Raw genomic sequence first — 10,504 nt, 5'->3', positions numbered from 1 at the left:
ACGAATCGAAAAGATTTTTCAAGAGAACAATATTGATTTAAAATTCTCCATTCAATGACGAACATTTGGGAAAACGTAATATTTACTGGTCAAAAATTGAACAATTATTATATTTGCATGTTACGCTTAGCATTATTTGTATTTGGGTTTTTGTGAATATCGTGGCGCGAGATAAATAGCGTGCCACGGGAATTTTGTTACCAAAAAGACAGGGCGATACGTGATTGGTCAGAGCTGCTGATTTCAAATTATGCATGAAATCCCGACTAATTTGAATTTTAAAATCATTCGGAGGTATTTAGTGGATGTTTCACTATGCAGATTGGTCTTATATTTAGTAGAATAATTGATAAAAAATTACTTTATTTTCCACTTTACCCTCCCTTTGAAAGGTCTAAGCTCTCTAAAATAGCTGGGCCATGAAGTTCGTATATTTTCATTTTCATTCGTACAATGCACTTCTTTTATTCCAACACACGTAAATCACGCTGAATAACATTAGAAGCAACGACTTGCGAAGGTTTTTTGCGAAGTGCAGATCTATGGCTCCTATGAAAACAATGAAATCTCTTAATTCGCTTGGATTAAGGCCTAGTCTGTTTTCTTCGAACGCCCTCGAGATATCAGTTTGCTAATCGCTCGTTTCGTCGAAAGAAAGAAAAGAAAGCTAAACTGCTCTCAAACCATAGAATTTCCTTTCAAATTATTATTTAATGAAATATTGAAAACGAAAATATAAATCACGGAAGAAACATTCGAAGAAAGCAGTCTATTGCAACTATTTTGAATTTCATATTTATGAGATACTATGATTAATTGGGGTTAAGTTGTTACGAAAGTGTGATATATTTATTTGAAATATTTCATACCAGCTAAGTAGTTCCTTTTATCAGCGTACAATCCAATTTTTAAATTCTGAAGCAATTTTTAGTTCTTAGTTTTCTGATTAAATGGTTAAATTTCTCTTGTCCAATTGTTATGATACAAATCCAAGTAATTTTTCAGAATATTTCAATACAACTTTTAATTCTGTACATTAGAATTCCAGGATCCACGATTAATAATGACAAGTAAAGGAAAGTTAACCCTGGGGCTCTATAATGCACCTCTTTTTTTGCCACATTATGTTTAAGGCCACTTTTTGAAAATTGGCGTTAATTTCAATTAAAAACAAGCATATCAGTTTAACTTTAAGTCTTCAACTCTCTTTATATATATTTTGATATGGTACATATTGGTTAGATTTTTCACTATTTCTGTGATATATATCACAATCTCATAGTGAAACTGTTTTCATGAATTCTTAATTAGTTTTTACAAAACTAATAAGGAAAATTTTCCATTTTATCCTTTAAAATAAGTGATGCATATGTTTATCTCATATTGTTATGGTTTTCTTCGCGATTAGGACAATAGATTTAAATTATTTTCTAGCGAATATATTTCCGAAATTTAACTACGTAATTTGCAAAAATTTAGAGCTCATCATCGTATTCAAACACATTGTACGTCAATGAAACTTGATATAGATGCGAACACGATCTTAAAACCAAGATATTATTTCCGTGATGTTTTTTAATGACGGCGTCTAGCTTTAGCTAAGAAAACGGGGAAGGAACTCCTTTCACCACCTCGCTTAATAGCCAGGCAGTCGCCTCAAGGGAAATGCCCTATGGTTATAGGTGTCTGTAAGAAAAAGTGAAAATGAAAAAGGAGGGCTTTCTTAGTATAGCTCTCGATATTACATCACGAAGCTTCTTTCATTAAGCAGAAGAATTTCTTGATAAGAAGATGTCTAAAGGGTATTCCCCGTATCTACCTTCCGCAACACTTTCGCCTGGCTCATCGTATATTGCAAAATTGACATGTATAAAACCTTCAAACTTGTTTGGAGGTTGAGATTATTATCGCACAAAACTGCAGTGCTGGCACACCGAGCGAAGCCGAAAATCTCGTCTAGATATTTTTGATATTTCGCGTGTTTTTAACATAAAACTTGGTTGTTGTCAACTACTGTTCATTTTAAATAAAGTCGAACTGTGTTTACAAGCTGTGATGTGGACGTTAATTACTATTTTATGTTGCTTGCAAATGGTGTACGCGTCTCCTGTACCTGAAGCTCCTCCAAAGGAGATGGTGAGTTGAGTTCTATTTTTTTTAACTTATCGTACGTAGTCCTCAGAGCATCATTTTGCTTTTGGAAATGTTAATTATATTATTATAAGTTATATGGGAATGTTATTTATTTAAATAAAAGTTATATAGGACTGTTAGTTCATTTAATATGAGTTATAATGAACTGTTAATTATTTTAATACAAGTTTTATAGGAATGTTACTAATTTAAATGTTAATTCTTTTTATATATGTTATATAGGAATGTTATTTCATTTCATAAAAAACTTATAGGAATGTTAAATCTTTTAATGTACATTACGCTTTGGGATGTCTCTTCTTTTAAATAAGGTTATATAGGAATGTTAAACAATTTAATGTAAGTTATATAGGAATGTTATTTGCTTTATTTTAAGTAATATAGAAATGTTTTTTTCTTGTAATATAAGTTATATAGGAATGTTTTTTCTTTTAAGATAAGTTATATAGGAATGTTTTTTCTTTTATTATAAGTTATTTGGGAGTGTTTTTTCTTTAATATAAGTTATATAGAAATGCTTTTTTCTTTTAATACAAGTTATATAGGAATGTTTCTTTCTTTAAATATAAGTTATATAGGAATGTTTTTTCTTTTAATATAAGTCATATAGGAATGTTTTTTCTTTTAATATATCAGGAAAGAAGTTTAAGAAATTAAATATTGTTGGTCGGAAGAATTAGTTTCCAAATTTTAGGAAGTTTTGAACAGTCTATTATTTACCACATTGGGCGATTACGGGTTATTTGTTTAGTTTTGGTCTATTTCGTCTCAAAATCAACCAACTTGTTTCGAACATAAGAAATATCACAGTATATGCCTGCGATCGTAGTTTGTTTCGTTATGTTGTAACCACGCTTGCGAGATTTCTAAACTCGCCCCACGTGGCCATAAAAGCCTTGGCTAATACTAAAATTAAACTTCTCCCGTTACCTTAGGCTCATTCATACTTTTATTAAACGAAATAATAGTAATTAAATGCCGACTTGCATTTAGTACAATCATAGCCCACTTGATCACGCTGGCTGCACGCGCTCTAGAAGCCCCTCAATCGACCCTAAGAATGAAAGTAACATAGGTTCGGTCTAAAATTCAAACCCGTCTGGTTTTAACATGGGCGTCTATGGAAGGAGACCAGTTTTATCAACCTTTTTGCCCCAAATAGTGCATCCACTGGTTCAAATCTCTTGAATTTTTAATGAGACGTGTATTGAAAGGTTTGATATTATCCTGTAAAATTTAAAGTCTTCAGTTATAATAGTTTTTATTTTTTATAAAAAAAACTTATAGCTGAAGACTTTAAATTTTACAGGATAATATCAAACCTTTCAATACGCGTCTCATTAAAAATTCAAGAGATTTGAACCAGTGGATGCACTATTTGGGCCAAAAACGTTGAAAAAACTGGTCCCCTCCCATAGACGCTCATTTTAAAACCAGACGGGTTTGAAAGTTTAGACCGAACCTATGTGACGTGCCGCATTCGCGAGTTAACATGCAAAAAAAATCGTTTGAACGGGCTTTTATTAATATTAAATAAATACTAACTACTAATAATGATGAAGTCCAATGCCAGGGTCAAAGCCCTACGCTCGAGCGAACTACTATTATCTTAGTAGTGGAGAAGGACTGACTGTTATTCAGAAGCAGTCGACCCTTTTATTGTTCGGGAAAGGTCAAAGGTAACACAGGGTGTTAATCCTCTATATAAACCTTACACCACTGGAGTAGAAACTCGGGAGGTCCCCAAACTACTACGAAAGGTTACAATGTACTATATTAAAACCAGAGGAAACGATATTGAAGTTGATTAAATTAAACCAATTTTAGTTATCCTATGACAAGACCATTTCATTCCCTGATTATATCACATAAATTGAATATTTTACACAAAGATTTTTTTTGGTATACAACAAATTGAATAACTAGAATCACACTTTTATAGGTGAACTATATGAAAAAGTTCGGTTACTTACCGGAAGCTCCAGCTGGTAGTCCCGATTCAGAGACACTAATAACTGAAGAGGGTTTTAAGGAATTAGTCAAGCAAGTACAGAAATACGGCGGGTTGCCCGAAACAGGTACACTAGACGAAGCCACATTGAAGCTGATGGACACACCGAGATGTGGCGTGCCTGATGTTCTTCGTGAATTTGAAAGTAATGCCACAAGTTCTGGGAATGGAAAACGTAAAAGAAAAAGGCGATATACAATTGCTTCTAAAGGATGGAGGAAGAGAAGACTAACGTACTTGTAAGTGTTTTGTGTGTTATATCTAAGAGATTAAACGCATATGGACTGGAATGGAGATACGGTGCGTGATTCTTTTAGGGCAGCGCCTCTCTAGCGCCACACCCGAGCAATATTGAAACTTTTTCAACTCAAACTATAGCCATAACATGATAAATATTTTGGGACTCTCCAGCTAGGGGCGACCACAGGCGATGTCACTAGAAGAACGGGGGTTTAAAGTATCATTCCTATACATCTTTGTTTAATGGTCTTATGTTATTTCTACATGGATCCTAATAACAAGTGACTTAATATATTGATTTTATTTCTGATTTTGTAAAAAATGATTGCTTCAGATTACTAAATGCTTAATAAACTTCTTACTTGTCTATCACTTACCGGCAAATATTATGAAATTCATCATCAAAATGGCAGGGAAAAAACCGGGTGGGTGGAAATAGTAAACGCCAATGGCGTCCTATCATGGAATCTGTCTAAAATATAACAAAACAGAACTGTAATAGTTTGACCGTGGACAAGTCGGAAGCCCGTGGAGCTTGGCATTTTCTATAGCAAATCCACAAATTATTGAATAGCAGATTAGTCGTATCCGATCAGAAATCATCTGTTTGTATTTACTGAATCGTTTATCAAACTTCGTCGTTTCGGAAAATTATGGGTAAACAGTAAATCTGTTTTGTTTCTTTCGGCGTAAACAAAAAATGGACGATGAAATTGGACCTCGACGTTTATATTTGATCTTTCGTTATAGGGGATTTTAAACAACAAATTACTGTCGTTTCCATAACATTTGCATTAACATTCTTATAATAGTAGTAAATTGTTGCATAGAACAAGCAAGACACAGTGTCTAGTAGTGAAAAATTTGACAGGCCAAAATTTTACAATTTCTATCCTTGCCCGAAAACGTAGTGAGAAACTTTACCCAAGAATCCTTGGTGGTACCTGGTCGTACTAATGAGGTTAACTAAGCATGTTGATAATTGGCTTTGAGTTATTCCATGCTATTCAAGCAAATTAAATCATGCAATAGTCAGATATCGTAGAAAAAATGATGAAAATATATCCAATGTAAAAGTTCCCTAAGGCGTGTTTTCCATTCTACCTTTGTTTTACCTAACGATATAGTTCTAGTATTACTATATGATTAAAAATAATAAAATATTTTTTGAACCTAATTAGCCTATCAAACTGGCCATCTGAAATGGACCGAGACGAAGTTCTACAAAAGCTAGAGCAAGCCTTCAAAATCTGGTCGGACGCTAGCCCACTGAGTTTCAGTTACCTGCACAGTATGGATGCTGACCTGATCATTGGTTTCGGAAGAAGTTATCATGGAGATGCTTACCCCTTCGACGGTCGTGGAAACACATTGGCGCATGCATTCTTTCCCTATCAGCAAGAACCGTACGGTGGTGATATTCATTTTGACGATGACGAAGTGTGGACTGATGCGTCGAGAGAAACAGAACGTCAGAAGCCAGACAGTGTGGATTTCTTCACTGTAGCTACACATGAAATTGGGCATAGTTTAGGACTTGCTCACTCATCCACTCCGTCATCAATTATGTTCCCGTATTACAAAGGATATGACCGCAACTTTAGGATAGGCTACGATGACGTATTGGGGCTCTATGACCTTTATGGTGAGTTGCATCCTAAGCAGGATGAAATTTGCACTTCATTAGAATTTATACTATGCAGCTTGCTCCGCTTATTTATATTGAATCGTTGGAAAAGTTAATATGCTTGGAACATTTTTTCTAATATGTAGCTTTAAATTTTAAATTTAAAGTAAAACTTCGTGAAAAGCTACTCTGAAAAATCGTTCTTAAAATTAGTCAATGGTGGAGAAGAGCCAATGAGAGACGTTTATGCTAAGTAGCTAATATATCGGCGTAAACATATCAAAACATAGAATCAATGTAGTGTAACGCGTTTTTTAAGCAGCTCATTGCATCGTTTTACCCTTAAGTTATTAGCTCTTCGTGAAATTTCAGCTCGGAATTTTCTATCCATTATCCAGAAATTGGTTGATAACCGATTATTTATAAATAAAGTTGTAAATATAAAACAATTTAACATGTAAGTTCTATGGATAATTTTCGAGTATGGATAAAGATAAAATTGCGTGGATAATGGATAGATAATGCCGAGTTCTACGTGAAATTGAGTTAGCATTAAAACTAGAGCTCGTCATCCACAAATCTCTGGATAATGGATAGAAAATGCCGAGCACTAATTAAAACTCGTGATGTTGTCGGGTACTTTGGTGAGGCTGCGACGTTAGAGGCATGTTGAGGTCGTAAAACAAAATAGTTATGAAGTATTGTCACATTTGTGTCAAAGATGTGCAATGAAAATTTCTTATGTTGCTACAATAACTGACTGTTTGCAGTTATTGTTAAATTGAAACTATACATGTATAAACCATAGGTCTTGCTTGAAAGTTCTGCGTTTTCATTCAAAACATATTCATTTTCCTAACTTGTGTAATTTATTTTATGTGTAGTTCGAAATGCTCAGTTTGAAGATGGATTGGAAGGGAAACATATTTCAACAACATTGAACCCCAAAGATACTCCTGTACATCGCGGCAATCCATATCCAACTCAGGTAAAACCTTTACCAGATTTTTAAATTCAATTCGTATCAACCATTACATCACAAGTATTTCTTATCGAAATAAATATTTACAGCCCACTAGGCCTACACAAGATCCTCGAAGAAAACCAGCCATAACGCCAACAAAACAACCAAATGATCGAAGGCCACCCATGCCCAGAGAAAGATATCAACCTAGAACCACTACTACCAAAGTTCCGGTGACAACACTGAGACCAACAACCCGTATTCCCATTATCCCGACCATAACATCAAGACCAAGACCACGGCAGACAAAACCTCAACCATCAAGGCGACCTATGACCAGAACTACAACTGCTTCAATTACAACAAAAACACCTAAAACGGGGAGACCAAGAAGACCTGTGATGAACCCAAGTATGGAAAATGGGACAGGAAGTGATAGAACTAAAGAAATCGTAAATAGTTTGCCGGGAAAAGCACCCAGTATTTGCAATGGTCACTTCGACGCAATTGCAACACTTAGAGGAGAAGTTTTCATATTTTATAAAGAGGTAATGGAAAATCGGTTATTATAGCGATGGATATAGTTTTTTTTGTCACTTTCATATAAGAGACAGCACATAGAAAAATCAACAAGACGACCCAAGGGCTCGTAATAGTAGCCACATCGTACGAGTGAATAGCCCCTCTATACCTTACCCTAATGAGTGGATAACCCTCTATACCTTACCCTAATGAGTGGATAACCCCTCTATACCTTACCCTAATGCTTAAATGATTTACCGTGCATAGAATCAGAGTGAATAGCCCTCGATGCCCTACCCTAAACAGTGATAAAATTATTACCCGTATAAATTTACTTATGCTGTAATTGTAACATTCCGGCGAATCGAAGAACATATAAATTTAGTGATTATCCCCTCTATGAGTTTACAACATAGACTTATGCCGATGCACACTTATCGCATCTTATAAATTTCTAACATTGACTTATGCCCAGAACGTTTTGAAAGAGAAATTTTAGTTATAGTGATTATCCCCTCGATGAGTTACCTTTAGCAATGCTAGAATGATCAAACGCATAACGCTCATTTAACTTTACAACATAAACTTATGCTTATCTCATCTTAAAAATTTGATAGTTATACTGATTACCCCCTCGATGTGTTTACAACATAGACTTATGCCGACGCATACATATCGCATCTTATATAGTTATAACGTGAACTTATGCCCAGAAGCGTTTGAAAGAGAAAGAATTCGGTAAAACACCCAACTTGAGTTCTTTCTTTGGGTAAACCCCGAACTTTTTATTGTATAGAAAGTTCGGATTCTTAGAAAAGTCATGGTAGTACGAGAAATTTTAAAGGGAGAATGAAATTTCTCGTTTTAGGTAATGCAATATGATAAATTTGTGTATTCATAAAAGACTACAGATATTACTGTTTGTTCATTAATATTTTCACAGTGCATCCGCATTCTACTGTTAGAGATATATCATAAGCCTATCCGCTTTAAAATGACCAATTAATGAAAAATATCAACTTAACACAATTTATCACTTTTCACTCTAAGTGCGTTCATTAACATGTGCGTTGTACATTCGCATTGCACTGTTATAGACAAATCATAGTCCCCTCCCTTTGAGAATCAAAAATCCCTTTTTCACTCTCCCTTTAAAAAGACGAGCGATACATCTTCTTCTTCTTCTTCTTCAGACCAAGCGAAACTAATACCCCCATCATTAGATGTACATCAAACGATGTGGCTAAAAACGGATGATTCGTATTCTTAAAATCATTTCCTATTTATAATATTTTTTATTAATTTTTTAATAAATTATTTGTCTAAATAGTACATGTGGCGCCTAAACGATCGTGGTCTGATAAAGCCGGGATATCCTGTGTCTTTGCACAGTTTTTTCACTGGATTACCAAAATCAGTAAAGAAAATTGATGCTTTATACGAAAGACCAACGGACTACAGCATAATTATATTTAGTGGTACATAATAAAATTTAAAGATTATAGGAATACAGGGCTTGACTACTTACCTGTGCCTTTCTTGTAGGTCAAAACTATTGGACATTTAATGGCAATAATTTCACTCGAGACAGTCCAAGGCCCATAAGCGACCTCGGCCTCTCGACTAGTCACATTGATGCAGCTATGGTTTGGGGGAAAAATGGACATACGTACTTTTTTTCGGGTGATCGTTACTGGAAATATGATGAACGACGTAAGGCCGTGGAGAAAGACTACCCCATGCTAATTAAAAGTCGATGGATTGGCTTGCCCATCAAACTTGATGCTGCTTTTACGTGGAGTGACCGTAAGTATACTGTATGAAGAATTTCAAGTTATGATTTTTTTCTGTCGTTTATTCAGATGTTTTATATTAATATTAAATATGTGTAAAATATAAATCCGTTTTCTTTTAAGGTCAAACGTACTTTTTTAAAGGAAAGCAGTACTGGAGATTTAACAATCAAGCTGTTAGTATAGACGAACACTTTCCAAGAAACGCGATGCAAGACTGGTTAGCCTGTGATGTTTAAATGTTTATAAAAACAGCGACAGAGGTTTTCGTTTGTTCTTTTTTGTTATCTCACTGATATTTGAATGAATCAGGCACGAGTGTCGAGTGATGAAGAACTAGCCCTTCAAATTTTTATTTCTGCCTTTGAAGCATTCATTTAAAGTTTCATCCAAATACAATAAAGCGGCTATTGCCATTTATTTCACACAAGCTGAAACGGTACATAATGATGTATAGTTTAGATACTGCTTAATAAAAAATCTATAAATGTATATATAAAATCAGTCCGTTTCAATTTATCTTCCGTTTCCAAATTTTACGTGATATAACTGATTCAATATTTAAAGGCTGAACTACAAGATTTAATACAAAGGCTTAACGGAAAGAACGTGAAGAATTGTTAAGTGGAAAGCGTGAGATTCAAATTCGCGAAAAAAGACAATTTTTCAAATTTTTACGCTAACGCTGCAGAACAGTTACATGCATTGCAAATTATCACAAGGAGATATTTCTCCAGCTTACGAATGAGGGTATTGTGTTTCAGGTTCTCTCTGAGGAACGTCTAATCTCGAGTGTTCATAAAAGTTGACCCAGGGCGAGGCCGAACGTATTTACTGTAGAGTAAACCGCAGTTGAACAACCAGTTTTTCTCAACCAACATATTTTCTCCGCCCCAACTAAAGTTTGCAATGGAAAGCTGGGTCCCTCTAATAAAATTTCGTCCCCTACCTAAAACGCACGGGACTTCAATTTTTGGATCTGAGATTTGTTCTGCGCGTGATGAGCTACTCGACCAATAGGTTTCATTTCATGCTTTTTTATAATGTGAATTTCGAATTTTGCTTTATCTCTAATCTCGTTACCTAATTCTTCTAATTTCTCTATTATGTTTAATTAAATAAGGTCTTTAAAAAATACTAGCCCGCCACAGGATACGACGACACCTTCAAACGTAAACATCGTCCACATGGAT

The 10,504-nt window shown here is 34.7% G+C and overlaps 1 protein-coding gene across 1 annotated transcript; it reads left to right on the top strand.

Moving 5' to 3' along the window:
- The first annotated feature begins 4,103 nt into the window (after positions 1-4,103).
- On the top strand, positions 4,104-9,714 carry LOC149682609 (matrix metalloproteinase-17-like). Its single transcript, XM_089834409.1, has 7 exons — positions 4,104-4,404; positions 5,587-6,050; positions 6,917-7,020; positions 7,104-7,544; positions 8,849-8,996; positions 9,064-9,324; positions 9,435-9,714. Exons 1-7 carry the CDS (start codon positions 4,106-4,108, stop codon positions 9,548-9,550), a joined length of 1,833 nt encoding a protein of 610 aa, XP_089690535.1. The 5' UTR covers positions 4,104-4,105; the 3' UTR covers positions 9,551-9,714.
- The last annotated feature ends 790 nt before the right edge of the window (positions 9,715-10,504 follow it).

Source organism: Phalangium opilio, unplaced genomic scaffold, assembly GCF_054372755.1.
Source record: "Phalangium opilio isolate 3A_F unplaced genomic scaffold, DU_Popi_V2 ptg000038l_1, whole genome shotgun sequence".
In the NCBI taxonomy this organism is placed as follows: domain Eukaryota; kingdom Metazoa; phylum Arthropoda; class Arachnida; order Opiliones; family Phalangiidae; genus Phalangium; species Phalangium opilio.
Note: the sequence above shows the minus strand (reverse complement) of the source record. Positions and strands in the feature narration are given on the sequence as shown.

What these genes read in the sequence shown, in the direction of transcription:
- LOC149682609 (XM_089834409.1), top strand. Translation starts at nt 4,106, where the DNA reads ATGAAAAAGTTCGGTTACTTACCGGAAGCTCCAGCTGGTAGTCCCGAT. An exon ending in GCAATCCATATCCAACTCAG is followed by an intron (nt 7,021 to 7,103) that starts GTAAAACCTTTA and finishes AAATATTTACAG; the next exon opens with CCCACTAGGCCTACACAAGA. An exon ending in TTTTCATATTTTATAAAGAG is followed by an intron (nt 7,545 to 8,848) that starts GTAATGGAAAAT and finishes TTGTCTAAATAG; the next exon opens with TACATGTGGCGCCTAAACGA.